At 54.8% G+C, this 19,297-nt stretch overlaps 1 protein-coding gene and 1 pseudogene across 1 annotated transcript; both read left to right on the top strand.

The window, feature by feature from the left end:
* Window positions 1-19,297, top strand: part of LOC137535546 (zinc finger protein 208-like) — a 274,048-nt pseudogene that overhangs the window by 75,340 nt on the left and 179,411 nt on the right.
* On the top strand, window positions 452-18,818 carry LOC137535890 (uncharacterized). Its single transcript, XM_068257766.1, has 7 exons — window positions 452-496; window positions 5,297-5,416; window positions 16,266-16,394; window positions 16,691-16,769; window positions 17,236-17,333; window positions 17,442-17,805; window positions 18,469-18,818. Exons 2-7 carry the CDS (start codon window positions 5,321-5,323, stop codon window positions 18,816-18,818), a joined length of 1,116 nt encoding a protein of 371 aa, XP_068113867.1. The 5' UTR covers window positions 452-496; window positions 5,297-5,320.

The following is a 19,297-nucleotide window of genomic DNA, read 5'->3' as shown; positions in this document are numbered from 1 at the left end:
ATACATTTTTATGTTGCAATAACTGGGACAAATGGGCAAATACAATGTGTGGGTTTCAATTATGGTAGCATGCATTATTATAAAACTATAATGGCCGCAAACTGATAAATAATGAATTATTCCCATTCTTTTCTTGTTATTTCTGTTAAAATGCATTTAGAATAAAATAATTCATAGCAAATAGTAACACCCAAAGAAAGCCTAATTTGTGGTGAAAAAACAAGATAAGAAGCAATAAAGTTATAGGCAAATGAATGGAAGGAGCATTATTGCTCTGTTGTGTAAGTGTACCTTTATAGTCTGAGTGCAGATGATTCCACCAACAGAGGCTGCTTTTAGCTTATCCATCACAAGATGGCGATCTCGCCCTCTCCCAGGTGGAACGCATAGACAGGAAAATATTAAACCAAAGATAGGAAGTGGTGTAATATAGATGGGAAGTGATGTCACAAAAGGAGAAGTTGCAGGAAGTGGAGAGAGCACAAGGCTGGGAGAGGTAATTGTGTGATTGTTGTTATATTTTGGGCAGAGCAGAGGTCGGGGTGGACATACTTGTTATATATTGAGCAGAGCAGAGGTCGGGGTGGACATACTTGTTATATATTGGGCAGAGCAGAGGTCGGGGTGGACATACTTGTTATATATTGGGCAGAGCAGAGGTGGGGGTGGACACACTTGTTATATATTGGGCAGAGCAGAGGTCGGGGTGGGCATACTTGTTATATATTGGGCAGAGCAGAGGTCGGGGTGGACATACTTGTTATATATTGGGCAGAGCAGAGGTCGGGGTGGACATACTTGTTATATATTGGGCAGAGCAGAGGTCGGGGTGGGCATACTTGTTATATATTGTGCAGGGCAGAGGTCGGGGTGGTCACACTTGTTATATATTGGGCAGAGCAGAGGTCGGGGTGGTCATACTTGTTATATATTGGGCAGAGCAGAGGTGGGGTGGACATACTTGTTATATATTGGGCAGAGCAGAGGTGGGGTGGACATACTTGTTATATATCGGGCAGAGCAGAGGTTGGGGTGGACATACTTGTTATATATTGGGCAGAGCAGAGGTCGGGGTGGACATAATTGTTATATATTGGGCAGGGCAGAGGTCGGGGTGGTCATACTTGTTATATATCGGGCAGAGCAGAGGTCGGGGTGGACATACTTGTTATATATTGGGCAGAGCAGAGGTCGGGGTGGACATACTTGTTATATATTGGGCAGCGCAGAGTTCAGGGAGGACATACTTGTTATATATTGGGCAGAGCAGAGGTCGGGGTGGTCATACTTGTTATATATTGGGCAGAGCAGAGGTCGGGGTGGACATGCTTGTTATATATTGGGTAGAGCAGAGGTCAGGGTGGACATACTTGTTATATATTGGGCAGAGCAGAGGTCGGGGTGGACATACTTGTTATATATTGAGCAGAGCAGAGGTCGGGGTGGCCATACTTGTTATATATTGTGCAGGGCAGAGGTCGGGGTGGGCATACTTGTTATATATTGGGCAGCGCAGAGTTCGGGGTGGTCATACTTGTTATATATTGGGCAGAGCAGAGGTCGGGGTGGTCATACTTGTTATATATTGGGCAGAGCAGAGGTCGGGGTGGACATACGTGTTATATATTGGGCAGAGCAGAGGTCGGGGTGGACATACTTGTTATATATTGGGGAGAGCAGAGGTCGGGGTGGACATACTTGTTATATATTGGGGAGAGCAGAGGTCGGGATGGACATACTTGTTATATATTGGGCAGAGCAGAGGTCGGGGTGGACATACTTGTTATATATTGGGCAGAGCAGAGGTGGGGGTGGACATACTTGTTATATATTGGGCAGAGGTCGAGGTGGACATACTTGTTATATATTGTGCAGAGCAGAGGTCGGGGTGTACATACTTGTTATATATTGGGCAGAGCAGAGGTCGAGGTGGACATACTTGTTATATATTGGGCAGAGCAGAGGTCAGGATGGACATACTTGTTATATATTGAGCAGAGCAGAGGTCTGGGTGGACATACTTGTTATATATTGGGCAGAGCAGAGGTCGGGGTGGTCATACTTGTTATATATTGGGCAGAGCAGAGGTCGGGGTGGACATACTTGTTATATATTGGGCGGAGCAGAGGTCGGGGGGGACATACTTGTTATATATTGGGCAATGCAGAGGTCGGGGTGGACATACTTGTTATATATTGGGCAGAGCAGAGGTCGGGGTGGTCATACTTGTTATATATTGGGCAGAGCAGAGGTCGGGGTGGGCATACTTGTTATATATTGGGCAGAGCAGAGGTTGGGGTGGACATACTTGTTATATATTGGGCAGAGCAGAGGTCGGGGTGGACATACTTGTTATATATTCGGCAGAGTAGAGGTCGGGGTGTACATACTTGTTATATATTGGGCAGGGTAGAGGTCGGGGTGGACATACATGTTATATATTGGGCAGAGCAGAGGTCGGGGTGGACATACTTGTTATATATTGGGCAGAGCAGAGGTCGGGGTGGACATACTTGTTATATATTGGGCAGAGCACAGGTCGGGGTGGACATACTTGTTATATATTGTGCAGAGCAGAGGTCGGGGTGGACATACTTGTTATATATTGGGCGGAGCAGAGGTTGGGGTGGACATACTTGTTATATATTGGGCAGATCAGAGGTCGGGGTGGACATACTTGTTATATATTGGGCAGAGCAGAGGTCAGGGTGGACATACTTGTTATACTGTATATTGGGCAGAGCGGAGGTCGGGGTGGACATACTTGTTATATATTGGGCAGAGCAGAGGTCAGGGTGCACATACTTGTTATATATTGGGCAGAGCAGAGGTCAGGGTAGACATACTTGTTATATATTGGGCAGAGCAGAGGTCGGGGTGGAGATACTTGTTATATATTGGGCAGAGCAGAGGTCGAGGTGGACATACGTGTTATATATTGGGCAGAGCAGAGGTCAGGGTGGACATAATTGTTATATATTGGGCAGAGCAGAGGTCAGGGTGGATATACTTGTTATATATTGGGCAGAGCAGAGGTCAGGGTGGACATATTTGTTATATATTGGGCAGAGCAGAGGTTGGGGTGGACATAATTGTTATATATTGGGCAGAGCAGAGGTCAGGGTGGACATAATTGTTATATATTGGGCAGAGCAGAGGTCAGGGTGGATATACTTGTTATATATTGGGCAGAGCAGAGGTCGGGGTGGACATACTTGTTATATATTGGGCAGAGCAGAGGTTGGGGTGGACATACTTGTTATATATTGGGCAGAGCAGAGGTCGGGGTGGAGATACTTGTTATATATTGGGCAGAGCAGAGGTCGAGGTGGACATACGTGTTATATATTGGGCAGAGCAGAGGTCAGGGTGGACATAATTGTTATATATTGGGCAGAGCAGAGGTCGGGGTGGACATACTTGTTATATATTGGGCAGAGCAGAGGTCGGGGTGGACATACTTGTTATATATTGGGCAGAGCAGAGGTGGGGGTGGACATACTTGTTATATATTGGGCAGAGCAGAGGTCGGGGTGGAAATACTTGTTATATATAGAGCAGAGGTCGGGGTGGACATACTTGTTATATATTGGGCAGAGCAGAGGTCAGGGTGGATATACTTGTTATATATTGGGCAGAGCAGAGGTTGGGGTGGACATACTTGTTATATATTGGGCAGAGCAGAGGTCGGGGTGGACATACTTGTTATATATTAGGCAGAGCAGAGGTTGGAGTGGACATACTTGTTATATATTGGGCAGAGCAGAGGTCGAGGGGGGGTCTTACTTGTTATATATTGGGCTGAGCAGAGGTCGGGGTGGACATACTTGTTATATGTTGAGCAGAGGTCGGGATGAACATACTTGTTTTAAATTGGGCAGAGCAGAGGTCGGGGTGGACATACTTGTTATATACTGGGCAGAGCAGAGGTCGGGGAGGATATACTTGTTATATATTGGGCAGAGCAGAGGTCGGGGTGGGCATACTTGTTATATATTCGGCAGAGCAGAGGTCGGGGTGGACATACTTTGTTACAGAGGAGGTCATAGTACACCTGTCACTATCCTGATCATCCCCCCTTGAAGTAATCGCCATACAAGAGACTTTTATATAACTGGTTTAGGCCACATTCACATTATCAAATCAACTGGTATTATTTAACAGAAAACAAATATGGCAGCCTCCATATCATTCTAATCTTAAATTACACTAGCTCTTCCAGGTCCCCCTGTGTCCCCCAGCATTTCCATTATGCTCCAGTATATAATGTCCCCCACCCCAGTAATGCCATTTCTTTTACAATGTAACCATGTCCCCCCTGTGTCCCCAGCATTGCCATTATTATCCAGTATGCAATGTCCCCCCACCCCAGTAATGCCATTTCCCCCCAGTATAGGCATGTCCACCCTGTGTCCCCCAGCATTGCCATTATCCTCCAGTATGTAATGTCCCCCACCCCAGTAATGCCATTTCTCCCCCAGTATAGCCATGTCCCCCTGTGTCCCCCAGCATTGCCATTATCCTCCAGTATGTAATGTCCCCCACCCCAGTAATGCCATTTCTCCCCCAGTATAGCCATGTTCCCCCTGTGTCCCCCAGCATTGCCATTATCCTCCAGTATGTAATGTCCCCCACCCCAGTAATGCCATTTCTCCCCCAGTATAACCATGTCCTCCCCTGTGTCCCCCAGCATTGCCATTATCCTCCAGTATGCAGTGTCCCCCACCCAAGTAATCTCATTTCTCCCCAGTATATCCATGTCCCACTGTGTCCCCTAGCATTGCCATTATTCTCCAGTATGTAATGTCCCCCACCCCAGTAATGCCATTTCACCCTCAGTATAGCCATGCCCACACTCCAGTATAACTCCTTTCCCCCACCTCCATGCAGAGCAGTAATAGGAAGGATTACATTGGTTTATAGCTAGCTGTCACCGTGTGCTCCAGTCATCTGCTCCCATTATCCCCAGTCTCTGCCTCTCCTCATATCCTCATCCATCTACCACTACCAGCACTGCTGTAACATCCCAGGAATGGTAACAGTGGGAGGGGGATGTGAGGAGAGAAGACCAGATGGAGAGGAGGCAGAGGGAGGACAGGACTGCAGCACGCTGTGAGTATAGTGCACAGGTAGTTATAAACCAGCTTATTGTGCTTTCCTGCAATACTCTGCATGGCCCCACCACCCACAAGTGACAGCAATGGGGAATGCTGTGGGAGGGGGGATCCTGTATTGATAGTTTCACCACTGACAAATGTACAGCCTAAATTATCTTCCCCTTTTTATTTATCAAAAGGCAGCAGCTTCCTGTACAGATCACATGACCGCATTACTGAGGATGGATGAGGACCAGAGTCACATGACCGAGAGGATATTCAACCTCACCCTGGAGATCATCTGCCTGCTGACTGGAGAGGTTAGGAGGTCACATGACATCACTCTTATCTCTAGTAATATAACACAGGTGATCGGAGAGGTGAGGGGGATTCTGGGAGGTCACATGACATCACTCTTATCTCTAGTAATATAACACACAGGTGACTGGAGAGGTGAGGGGGATTCTGGGAGGTCACATGACATCACTCTTATCTCTAGTAATATAACACAGGTGACTGGAGAGGTGAGGAGGATTCTGGGAGGTCACATGACAGAACTCTTATCTCTAGTAATATAACACAGGTGACTGGAGAGGTGAGGAGGATTCTGGATGTCTCTTATCTCTAGTAATATTACACACAACCAGTTCTGGGCTGAGGTGGGGAAGGCACTAGCTCCTGAGGGCGCACCCATGCCCCCTCCCTTCCAGTGCCCCCTTGCCTGGCTGATGCAGAGTCACAAGCAGAGGTTGTAGTGCTACTCCTCATCACTCCAGGAACTCGGCCACATCACAGGCTTGCAGTAACTTATCTCTGTCTCCCTCTAGTGGCTTTTCTCATTATTTCCATTACCATTATTATTATTACCGTATATACTCGAGTAAAAGCCACATTTTTGGGAAAAAATTATTAGCCCAAAGGTGGGGGCCTCGGCTTGTACTCGAGTCCTAAAAAAAAAAAACACAGAGTGCCCCCGTCTTATACCCTGAGTGCCCCCTTTGCCAAATGCCGGGCAGAATTGTGCTGACAGAATCTCAGCTCAGTGAGCTGATGTGTGAGATGACCCACCCCTCTCCCCCCTCCCCCGCTCAGTTTTCAAGCATCGCCCCAGCAGAGCAGAGTAGCAAAGTATTAGTTTATCTGCAGCGGTTCCGCCCCCCTCCGGGACACACAGGATCTATTAGCAGAGCGTACGGAGGAAGCTATCACTCACTGCTCCTCCCTGTTAGGATTCCCCTGCTTGCCTGTTCACTGCGCCTCGCCACTAGAGGGCATCATAGATGTTAGCCGGTGACAGGCAAGCAGGGGAATCCTAACGGCGAGGGAATATGACTGGGGGGAGGGGGTCCAGGCTACTATGGATCTCATGGCTGGAGCAGCAGAGGAGTCAGTGGACCTGTGTCAAGCTACAGGCACAGCTTGCTGATACGCATTATAATGATGCTGACATGCTGCTGTAACAATGTATTCAAAATAAAAAAGATGTCATCAATGGAGTGTGTGTAACTGAAGCACTGATTTACCAATGTGAAGCCCAACCAAACCTGAAACTGAGGAAGCAAAGTCTACAGCCTGTTATGTTGATTAGTGTTAATGAGAAGTATTACCTTTCACTTTTCAGCTTGGAGTTGAGTTGAATTGTAGTTGTTCCTCTCTGCCTGGGGTATATGGAGAGTCGGGGAGGGGGGATGGGGGACACACGTCACCTCACTGGTCACACAAGGTGGTGCTGATACATTTCAGCTGGCTGGGCTAACAGGGAGTACAGTGGAGAGTATTCACAGCTTCTGTATTTCCTTTCCCCGGCTTATACTCTGGTCGATCCTTTCCCTGCTTTTTTAGGTAAAGTTGGAGGGTCGGCTTATACTCGAGTATATACAGTATTTAATTAGTATGTTTTTGGGGTGTGGGAGGAAACGAGTGCCCGGAGGAAACCCACACAGACACAGGGAGAACATACAAACTCCATGCAGAAAGTGCCCTGGCTTTGATTCAAACCGGGACCCAGCACTGCAAGACAAGAGCACTAACCAGTACTCCACCATGCTCACTAGAGAGAGATAAGAAGAGATGCTGTGAGCCTGACACGGCTGAGTTCCTGCAGCGGTGAGGTGAGTAGGCAGCACTACAGGCTCTGCTCACAACTCTGCATGTGGGCGGAGCTGCTCAGTTTAAAGTGTGGCCTAATATTGGGGAGAGGGGGATCTGGCTGTCTGACATGGGAAGTGGGGCTGCCTAATACTGGGGGCACATCTGGCTATCTATACTGGGGAGGTGGCTACCATATACAGGGGGCACATCTGGCTATCTAAACTGGGGACGGGGCTGCCTAATACTGGGGCTTATCTGGCTATATAACTGGGGACGGGGCTGCCTAATACTGGGGCTTATCTGGCAATATAACTGGGGGAGGGGCTGACAATAAATGAATCAGTTGTGCAATCTGTGTAGAAGAAAGATACATAATTATCAGTAAATGGTGAGCAGATCAAGTTGAAAAAATACTGTGCACAAAATCCTCCAGAGAAATAAATGTGTAAGGAACAGCGCACCCCGCTGTAGAGGGAGAGGAAACAGACTGCGCAGCGGCCCAACAGGAAGTGAGGAAGTGTATACTGGCAGCCAAGGAAGGGAAGCTGTAACAAAGAGTGCTGTAGTGACACCAGTAAAAGATAGGAGTCCGGCCAGGAGACACACTCCCACCACTTCCTGCCAGGAGACACACTCCCACCACTTCCTGCCAGGAGACACACTCCCACCACTTCCTGCCAGGAGACACACTCCCACCACTTCCTGCCAGGAGACACACTCCCACCACTTCCTGCCAGGAGACACACTCCCACCACTTCCTGCCAGGAGACACACACCCACCACTTCCTGCCAGGAGACACACTCCCACCACTTCCTACCAGGAGACACACCCCCACCACTTTCTGCCAGGACACACACACACACACACACACCCCACACAAAGACACACCCACATATATAAAGTCACACACACACACACACACACACACACACACACACACACACACACACACACACACACACACACACACACACACACACACACACACACACACACACACACACACACTTCCTGCCAGGAGAGATCGGCAGGGGCAGCTTTTCTTTTCCTTACAATTATTGATTTTTCTGGGGTATTTTGCAACACAATATTTTTTTCTACTTGATATGCTCACTATTGCACGCATGCACATACTGTACATAAGCACCAGCACTTTGGTTGCATTTACATTCATAATTGTGCATCTTTTTTTTATACACAGATTGCAGACTTGATTTATTTATTGTCAGTATTTAGGCACTCACACTTTATGTCCTCCAAGAGTTACTCGGGTGAGCAGTGTGTGACATTATGCAATTATTTGTGACTAGTTCACAGCCCACCCATTTAGAAACAGGAGCTAGGCCTTCGGCTGCAATCCTCCAACACCCCGCCTGCAATGGCCATGCTTGTACGGCTGCGATACGCCCATACGACGTGTGCAGGCACTCGCCCACATGCCGCACCGTGTACGCAATGCCGAGCACACACGCACGCCCCCTGCACCCGTCCTCTGCTTTCCCAGAGTCCACCCGCGAGCCGTGCATGCATGCCCCCCTGCACCCATCCTCTGCTGTCCCTGAGTCCACCCGCGAGCCGCGCATGCATGCCCCCTGCACCCATCCTCTGCTGTCCCAGAGTCCACCCGCGAGCCGCGCATGCATGCCCCCTGTACCCATCCTCTGCTGTCCCTGAGTCCACCCGTGAGCCGCGCATGCATGCCCCCCTGCACCCATCCTCTGCTGTCCCTGAGTCCACCCGCGAGCCGCGCATGGATGCCCCCCTGCACCCATCCTCTGCTGTCCCAGAGTCCACCCGCGAGCCGCGCATGCATGCCCCCTGTACCCATCCTCTGCTGTCCGAGTCCACCCGCGAGCCGCGCATGCATGCCCCCCTGCACCCATCCTCTGTTGTCCCTGAGTCCGCCCGCGAGCCGCGCATGCATGCCCCCTGCACCCATCCTCTGCTGTCCCTGAGTCCACCCGCGAGCCGCGCATACATGCCCCCTGCACCCATCCTCTGCTGTCCCTGAGTCCACCCGTGAGCCGCGCATGCATGCCCCCCTGCACCCATCCTCTGCTGTCCCTGAGTCCACCCGCGAGCCGCGCATGCATGCCCCCCTGCACCCATCCTCTGCTGTCCCAGAGTCCACCCGCGAGCCGCGCATGCATGCCTCCTGCACCCATCCTCTGCTGTTCCAGAGTCCACCCGCGAGCCGCGCATGCATGCCCCCCTGCACCCATCCTCTGCTGTCCCAGAGTCCACCCGCGAGCCGCGCATGCATGCCTCCTGCACCCATCCTCTGCTGTTCCAGAGTCCACCCGCGAGCCGCGCATGCATGCCCCCCTGCACCCATCCTCTGCTGTCCCAGAGTCTGCCCGCGAGCCGCGCATGCATGCCCCCTGCACCCATCCTCTGCTGTCCCAGAGTCCACCCGCGCATGCATGCCCCCCTGCACCCATCCTCTGCTGTCCCAGAGTCCACCCGCGCATGCATGCCCCCTGCGCCCATCCTCTGCTGTCCCAGAGTCTGCCCGCGAGCCGCGCATGCATGCCCCCTGCACCCATCCTCTGCTGTCCCAGAGTCCACCCGCGCATGCATGCCCCCTGCACCCATCCTCTGCTGTCCCAGAGTCCACCCGCGCATGCATGCCCCCTGCACCCATCCTCTGCTGTCCCAGAGTCCACCCGCGCATGCATGCCCCCTGCGCCCATCCTCTGCTGTCCCAGAGTCCACCCGCGAGCCACGCATGCATGCCCCCCTGCACCCGTCCTCTGCTGTCCCAGAGTCCACCCGCGAGCCGCGCATGCATGCCCCCCTGCACCCATCCTCTGCTGTCCCAGAGTCCACCCGCGAGCCGCGCATGCATGCCCCCTGCACCCATCCTCTGCTGTCCCGAGTCCACCCGCGAGCCGCGCATGCATGCCCCCTGTACCCATCCTCTGCTGTCCCAGAGTCCACCCGCGAGCCGCGCATGCATGCCCCCCTGCACCCATCCTCTGCTGTCCCTGAGTCCTCCCGCGAGCCGCGCATGCATGCCCCCTGTACCCATCCTCTGCTGTCCCAGGGTCCACCCGCGAGCCGCGCATGCATGCCCCCCTGCACCCATCCTCTGCTGTCCCAGAGTCCACCCGCGAGCTGCGCATGCATGCCCCCCTTTGCACCGATCCATTGCTGTCCCAGAGTCCACCCGCGAGCCGCGCATGCATGCCCCCCTGCACCCATCCTCTGCTGTCCCAGAGTCCACCCGCGAGCTGCGCATGCATGCCCCCCCCTGCACCGATCCATTGCTGTCCCAGAGTCCACCCGCGAGCCGCGCATGCATGCCCCCCTGCACCCATCCTCTGCTGTCCCAGAGTCCACCCGCGAGCCGCGCATGCATGCCTCCTGCACCCATCCTCTGCTGTTCCAGAGTCCACCCGCGAGCCGCGCATGCATGCCCCCTTGCACCCATCCTCTGCTGTCCCAGAGTCCACCCGCGAGCCGCGCATGCATGCCCCCCTGCACCCATCCTCTGCTGTCCCTGAGTCCACCCACGAGCCGCGCATGCATGCCCCCCTGCACCCATCCTCTGCTGTCCCAGAGTCCACCCGCGAGCCGCGCATGCATGCCCCCCTGCACCCATCCTCTGCTGTCCCAGAGTCCACCCGCGAGCCGCGCATGCATGCCCCCCTGCACCCATCCTCTGCTGTCCCTGAGTCCACCCACGAGCCGCGCATGCATGCCCCCTGTACCCATCCTCTGCTGTCCCAGGGTCCACCCGCGAGCCGTGCATGCATGCCCCCCTGCACCCATCCTCTGCTGTCCCAGAGTCCACCCGCGAGCTGCGCATGCATGCCCCCCTTTGCACCGATCCATTGCTGTCCCAGAGTCTACCCGCGAGCCGCGCATGCATGCCCCCCTGCACCCATCCTCTGCTGTCCCAGAGTCCACCCGCGAGCTGCGCATGCATGCCCCCCCCTGCACCGATCCATTGCTGTCCCAGAGTCCACCCGCGAGCCGCTCATGCATGCCCCCCTGCACCCATCCTCTGCTGTCCCAGAGTCCACCCGCGAGCCGCGCATGCATGCCTCCTGCACCCATCCTCTGCTGTTCCAGAGTCCACCCGCGAGCCGCGCATGCATGCCCCCCTGCACCCATCCTCTGCTGTCCCAGAGTCCACCCGCGAGCCGCGCATGCATGCCCCCCTGCACCCATCCTCTGCTGTCCCAGAGTCCACCCGCGAGCCGCGCATGCATGCCCCCCTGCACCCATCCTCTGCTGTCCCAGAGTCCACCCACGAGCCGCGCATGCATGCCCCCCTGCACCCATCCTCTGCTGTCCCAGAGTCCACCCGCGAGCCGCGCATGCATGCCCCCCTTCACCCATCCTCTGCTGTCCCAGAGTCCACCCGCGAGCTGCGCATGCATGCCCCCCTGCACCCATCCTCTGCTGTTCCAGAGTCCACCCATGAGCCGCACATGCATGCCCCCCTGCACCCATCCTCTGCTGTCCCAGAGTCCACCCGCGAGCCGCGCATGCATGCCCCCCTGCACCCATCCTCTGCTGTCCCAGAGTCCACCCGCGAGCCGCGCATGCATGCCCCCCTGCACCCATCCTCTGCTGTCCCTGAGTCCACCCACGAGCCGCGCATGCATGCCTCCTGCACCCATCCTCTGCTGTTCCAGAGTCCACCCGCGAGCCGCGCATGCATGCCCCCCTGCACCCATCCTCTGCTGTCCCAGAGTCCACCCGCGAGCCGCGCATGCATGCCCCCTGCACCCATCCTCTGCTGTCCCAGAGTCCACCCATGAGCCGCACATGCATGCCCCCCTGCACCCATCCTCTGCTGTCCCTGAGTCCACCCGCGAGCCGCGCATGCATGCCCCCCTTCACCCATCCTCTGCTGTCCCAGAGTCCACCCGCGAGCCGCGCATGCATGCCCCCCTGCACCCATCCTCTGCTGTCCCAGAGTCCACCCGCGAGCCGCGCATGCATGCCCCCCTTCACCCATCCTCTGCTGTCCCAGAGTCCACCCGCGAGCCGCGCATGCATGCCTCCTGCACCCATCCTCTGCTGTTCCAGAGTCCACCCGCGAGCCGCGCATGCATGCCCCCCTGCACCCATCCTCTGCTGTCCCAGAGTCCACCCGCGAGCCGCGCATGCATGCCCCCCTGCACCCATCCTCTGCTGTCCCAGAGTCCACCCGCGAGCCGCGCATGCATGCCCCCTGCACCCATCCTCTGCTGTCCCGAGTCCACCCGCGAGCCGCGCATGCATGCCCCCCTGCACCCATCCTCTGCTGTCCCTGAGTCCTCCCGCGAGCCGCGCATGCATGCCCCCTGTACCCATCCTCTGCTGTCCCAGGGTCCACCCGCGAGCCGCGCATGCATGCCCCCCTGCACCCATCCTCTGCTGTCCCAGAGTCCACCCGCGAGCTGCGCATGCATGCCCCCCTTTGCACCGATCCATTGCTGTCCCAGAGTCCACCCGCGAGCCGCGCATGCCCTCTGCACCCATCCTCTGCTGTCCCAGAGTCCACCCGCGAGCTGCGCATGCATGCCCCCCCTGCACCGATCCATTGCTGTCCCAGAGTCCACCCGCGAGCCGCGCATGCATGCCCCCCTTCACCCATCCTCTGCTGTCCCAGAGTCCACCCGCGAGCCGCGCATGCATGCCTCCTGCACCCATCCTCTGCTGTTCCAGAGTCCACCCGCGAGCCGCGCATGCACACCCCCTGCACCCATCCTCTGCTGTCCCAGAGTCCACCCGCGAGCCGCGCATGCACACCCCCTTCACCCATCCTCTGCTGTCCCAGAGTCCACCCGCGAGCCGCGCATGCATGCCCCCCTGCACCCATCCTCTGCTGTCCCAGAGTCCACCCGCGAGCCGCGCATGCACACCCCCTGCACCCATCCTCTGCTGTCCCAGAGTCCGCCCACGAGCCGCGCATGCATGCCCCCCTGCACCCATCCTCTGCTGTCCCAGAGTCCACCCGCGAGCCGCGCATGCACACCCCCTGCACCCATCCTCTGCTGTCCCAGAGTCCGCCCACGAGCCGCGCATGCATGCCCCCCTGCACCCATCCTCTGCTGTCCCAGAGTCCACCCGCGAGCCGTGCATGCATGCCCCCCTGCACCCATCCTCTGCTGTCCCAGAGTCCACCCGCGAGCCGCGCATGCATGCCTCCTGCACCCATCCTCTGCTGTTCCAGAGTCCACCCGCGAGCCGCGCATGCATGCCCCCCTGCACCCAACCTCTGCTGTCCCAGAGTCCACCCGCGAGCTGCGCATGCATGCCCCCCCTGCACCCATCCATTGCTGTCCCAGAGTCCGCCCGCGAGCCACGCATGCATGCCCTCCTGCACCCATCCTCTGCTGTCCCAGAGTCCACCCGCGAGCCGCGCATGCATGCCCCCCTGCACCCATCCTCTGCTGTCCCAGAGTCTGCCCGCGAGCCGCGCATGCACACCCCCTGCACCCATCCTCTGCTGTCCCAGAGTCCACCCGCGAGCCGCGCATGCATGCCCCCCTGCACCCGTCCTCTGCTGTCCCAGAGTCCACCCGCGAGCTGCGCATGCATGCCCCCTGCACCCATCCTCTGCTGGTTCAGAGTCCACCCGCGAGCCGCGCATGCATGCCCCCCTGCACCCATCCTCTGCTGTCCCAGAGTCTGCCCGCGAGCCGCGCATGCATGCCCCCCTGCACCCATCCTCTGCTGTCCCAGAGTCCACCCGCGAGCCGTGCATGCACACCCCCTGCACCCATCCTCTGCTGTCCCAGAGTCCACCCGCGAGCCGCGCATGCACACCCCCTGCACCCATCCTCTGCTGTCCCAGGGTCCACCCGCGAGCCGCGCATGCATGCCCCCCTGCACCCATCCTCTGCTGTCCCGAGTCCACCCGCGAGCCGCGCATGCACACCCCCTGCACCCATCCTCTGCTGTCCCAGAGTCCACCCGCGAGCCGCGCATGCACACCCCCTGCACCCATCCTCCGCTGTCCCAGAGTCCACCCACGAGCCGCGCATGCACACCCCCTGCACCCATCCTCTGCTGTCCCAGAGTCCACCCGCGAGCCGCGCATGCATGCCCCCTCTGCACCCGTCCTCTGCTGTCCCGAGTCCACCCGCGAGCCGCGCATGCACACCCCCTGCACCCATCCTCCGCTGTCCCAGAGTCCACCCACGAGCCGCGCATGCACACCCCCTGCACCCATCCTCTGCTGTCCCAGAGTCCACCCGCGAGCCGCGCATGCATGCCCCCCTGCACCCATCCTCTGCTGTCCCGAGTCCACCCGCGAGCCGCGCATGCATGCCCCCCTGCACCCATCCTCTGCTGTCCCAGAGTCCTCCCGCGAGCCGCACATGCATGCCCCCTGCACCCATCCTCTGCTGTCCCAGAGTCCACCCGCGCATGCATGCCTCCTGCACCCATCCTCTGCTGTTCCAGAGTCCACCCGCGAGCCGCGCATGCATGCCCCCCCTGCACCCATCCTCTGCTGTCCCAGAGTCCACCCGCGAGCCGCACATGCATGCACACCCCCTGCACCCATCCTCCGCTGTCCCAGAGTCCACCCGCGAGCCGCGCATGCATGCCCCCTGCACCCATCCTCTGCTGTCCCAGAGTCCACCCGCGAGCCGCGCATGCATGCCCCCTGCACCTATCCTCTGCTGTCCCAGGGTCCACCCGCGAGCCGCGCATGCATGCCCCCCCTGCACCCATCCTCTGCTGTCCCAGAGTCCACCTGCGAGCCGCGCATGCATGCCCCCCTGCACCCATCCTCTGCTGTCCCAGAGTCCACCCGCGAGCCGCGCATGCACACCCCCTGCACCCATCTTCCGCTGTCCCTGAGTCCACCCGCGAGCCGCGCATGCATGCCCCCCTGCACCCATCCTCTGCTGTCCCAGAGTCCACCCGCGAGCCGCACATGCATGCCCCCTGCACCCATCCTCTGCTGTCCCAGAGTCCACCTGCGAGCCGCGCATGCATGCCCCCCTGCACCCATCCTCTGCTGTCCCAGAGTCCACCTGCGAGCCGCGCATGCATGTCCCCCTGCACCCATCCTCTGCTGTCCCAGAGTCCACCCGCGAGCCGCGCATGCATGCCCCCCTGCACCCATCCTCTGCTGTCCCAGAGTCCACCAGCGAGCCGCGCATGCATGGCAAAATACACGGACACAGGAGGATGCAGGGACACGGGGGCTTTATTATGTAGGATATTGATTTATATACCCCGCCTTTATGGCTCGGGTTAATTGTTATTAATAATTCATGGTTTAATGATTGTATCTATTGATTGATCTCGGTTTGGTGCAGAGATTTGAGGCTGAGCTGTTTAGGTTTGACATGTGATTTTTATGCCGTTCTGCACATTCTGGGTATAATTAGACAGCAGCTGAATCACTATAGTGGATGGTGCTTGACCATTGTGTATGATGTGGTTGTTTATACTGGGGGCTGATCTGGCTATCTAAAATAGGGAGGGGGATGCTTAATACTGGGGCACATATGGCTACCTGTACCGGGGGGAGAAGCAACCTACTTAAAGGAAACTAAGCACCTCCTTTATAAAAATATTTAAAATATACCTCCCCCTAAGGAAGGTTTGTGAATGATGTAGTGTGTGTGTGTGTGTGTGGATGGGGGGTAGCGTATCTTACCTATGGGGGCTGCTCCATAGCCCCGCCTCCATCTTGCAGATGTCTGTGCAGCACAGTGTGGAACTGTAGCATGCCCGGCTGCTGGTGCATGCTGGGAAATGTAGAGAGATTAATGACTACTTCTCCCAGCATGCAGCAGTGGTCAGGAACACACTGGACTCTTGGTCACTTTAAACTGCGGCCACGCTGCAATGATATCTGCAAGATGGACGCCTTCATAGAGAGAAAGGAGACCCCACAAAGAGACATAATGTGTGAACCTCTTTTTTTTTAAATGAGGTTTCCTGTAATACAGGGGCTGCATCTGCTACCTACACTGGGAGGCACAACTAGAGGGAGCACTTTGGACTCCCCGCCTCTAGTGCTGGAGAACCTTGTCCTGGCCCTGCACACAGCTGACTGGAGAGGTGAGGGGGATGCTGAGAGATCATGTGACATTATGGTTGATGTTTCCATACAGAGTTTTCCTCCAGTGAAGTCTGGTGATCATGTGACCATCACGGTGCCCCCACCTCACTTCCTGATATCTGAGGGACACAACAAGATTCTGGAAATCACCAGGAAGATGATGGAGCTGCTGACAGGAGAGGTGAGTGGTGCTGGGAATTATGGGACATTATCCAGTAACAGCAGGGGTGTGTGTCTGGGTATTAACTGTATCATTGTGTGTGTCAGGTTCCTATAAGGCAGTGATGGCTAACCTTGGCACTCCAGCCGTGGTGGAACTACAAGTCCCATGAGGCATTGCAATACACTGACAGCTCTAAGCATACATAGGGGAGTCAGAGGCATGATGGGATTTGTAGTTTTGTCACAGCTGGAGTGCCAAGGTTAGCCATCACTGCTATAAGGTGTCAGGATGTCACTGTCTATTTCTCCATGCAGGAGCAGCAGTATATAGATGAACACCAGGACCTCTACAAGGACGCCATGATGGAGAATCAGCTGCCCCTCACATCACCGGGTAAGAGGAGACTTTCATGTCTTGTACAGGAGAGTGCAGACCTAGATCCCCTCCATCATTTGATAAACACATGGAGACAATGTACAGGTGAAAGTCCATTTATTTCTGTAATTTTACTTCAAAGATGAAACTAATATATGAAATAGGAACCCTTTGCGGGTGTTTTGGATTTATTTGGATGAATTAGCTGATTAGACTCTGACACTTTGAGCCGAGCATATTGAACAGTTTCTCAATATTCTAATGGTCTGAGATTTTGATTTTAGGGGTTTCATAAGCTGTAAGCTATAATAATCAAAATTTATAACAATAAAATGCTTGAAATATATTGCTTTGCGTGTAATGAGTCTATTTCATATATTAGTTTCACCTTTTAAGTTGAATTACTAAAATAAATGGCGTTTTGCATGAAATTCTAATTTTTTTGAGTTTCACCTGTATTCAGTCAATGTGGTGTTTCCTGCAGATGGATCAAGTAACAGAAACCCACCAGAGAGATGTACCGGTCCTCTTTATTCCCAGGATTGTCAACAGGAAGATCACACCATCCCCCACCATTATCAGGTAGGTGGGACTGAGGGTCCCCGGAGACCCCAAACCATGACACATTCTTTCTTCCTGTGCTGTTATCTGTGTTCACGTTTTACATGATCTCTCACTTTGTGCACTTAGGGTGGAGAACTTGTATGTGTAAGTGCTGTGGTTAAAGAGGAAGAAGAGAAATATATGAGGAGTGATCAGCAGTCTGTGGAGGGGGATGACATGATGAGGACATATAAAGAGGAAGAAGAAGAGAGGTGTGTGAGGAGTGATCAGCAGTCTATAGAGGAGGGTGACATGATGAGGACATATAAAGAGGAAGAAGAAGAGACGTATGTGAGGAGTGATCAGCAGTCTATGGAGGAGGGTGACATGATGAGGACATACAAAGAGGAAGAAGAAGAGACGTATGTGAGGAGTGATCAGCAGTCTATAGGTGAGGAAGACATGATGGGGACATGTAAAGAGGAGGACAATGTTACAGAGGGCAGAACAGGTGAGTAATCAGCAATGAATATAGAATAAATGTGTGTCTGTATTGCTGTTATGAATGTCACTGCTCACAGACTGGCCATATCGGGTTATGCTTTGTGCTCATGTTAGATTTTTGCCTTCTATAACTATCATTCATGAATATATATGGTGACAGCTTACTAACAATAGCAGTACAGACACCCTGGGGAAGGGAAAGGTCTCTTTATTCTCTCACACTAGGCTGCTCTCTTCTCCTCTGACACTTAAGCAGTGGCCACTTACTAGTGTCAGCAACAATGATTACCTAATAGTGTTACGTTTCTGCTAATCCGTTCCAGTGATGATGCCCATATGTCATTGTTCAGCCACCTTTGTGTGATCTGTGGTTGCTTAGCAACCAAAAGAGGAAGAAAAAGCTCCTATGGTGCATTAATCCTCTTTATCTATAAGTTGCACTAAAGGCCCCTACACATGTCGAATTTTTCCAAATGACCGGTCGTTTGGACGTCAAATCGGGTTTGTGTACAGTTGGTCGTTCAGCTGATAACGCTGGTTTTGACGGATCCGCTTCGCGGATCGGTCAAAACCCGCGTTATCAGCTGAACGACCGACTGTACACACGCCCGATTTGATGTCCAAATGACCTGTCGTTTGGAAAAATTCGTGTGTATGAGCTTTAACACAGGTTTCAAAAGAAACCCACGTGTCCAAAGCCGCTACGTCTGCTGCTTCTGCCCCAAGGTCTTGCTGGGACCTGAAATTGCCATGATGTCTCTCTGGTGTCTGGCTCTGGGAGGTGCTGGAGAAGTAGCTGGCGTGTCCAGGACCGTCCACATCTGCTGCATCCGCCCCAAGATCTGCCCGGGACCTGGGATTGTCATGGTGTCTCTGGGGAGTGGCTCCAGGAGGTGTGGGAGAAGCAGGGGGCGTGTCCAGGGCTGCCCACATCTGCTGCATCCGCCCCAAGGTCTGGCCAGGACCTGGGATTGCCATGGTGTCTTTGGGGTGTGGCTCCAGGAGGTGCTGGAGAAGTAGGGGGCGTGTCCACTGTGCGTCTGTGTTATGTCACTACTGGTTTCGGCAATACCACACCTTCTTCTGGTGACGTAGTGGCTGTTGGGCACTGGCTATGTAGTCTCTATCTGAGATTACTTAGCATAAGGGGCGGGGAGATGCCAGCGCACTGTTAAGGCGAAGGTTAATGTACTGTAATAAAAACGCTGGTAGCCCTTTCCACCCTTAGGGCTGATTCACACTACAAGAGCTTTTTAAATGGTAGAGATTTTAGAAGCTCTTGATAATGCAATGCTATGGGGGATTTTTACAAAATCGCATCACTCCAGTGTGAACAGGGACAGATAGAGATAGGTGTTCTCTATGTAATCCAGTGCTGTGTGCCTGGAGTCGGTGTAGGGAGAGCTGTGCTGCTGACTGAGGGACAGATAGAGATAGGTGTTCTCTATGTAACCCAGTGCTGTGTAGCTGTGTGCCTGGAGTCAGTGTAGGGAGAGCTG

This window comes from Hyperolius riggenbachi, chromosome 10, assembly GCF_040937935.1.
Source record: "Hyperolius riggenbachi isolate aHypRig1 chromosome 10, aHypRig1.pri, whole genome shotgun sequence".
Lineage (NCBI taxonomy): Eukaryota > Metazoa > Chordata > Amphibia > Anura > Hyperoliidae > Hyperolius > Hyperolius riggenbachi.
Note: the sequence above shows the minus strand (reverse complement) of the source record. Positions and strands in the feature narration are given on the sequence as shown.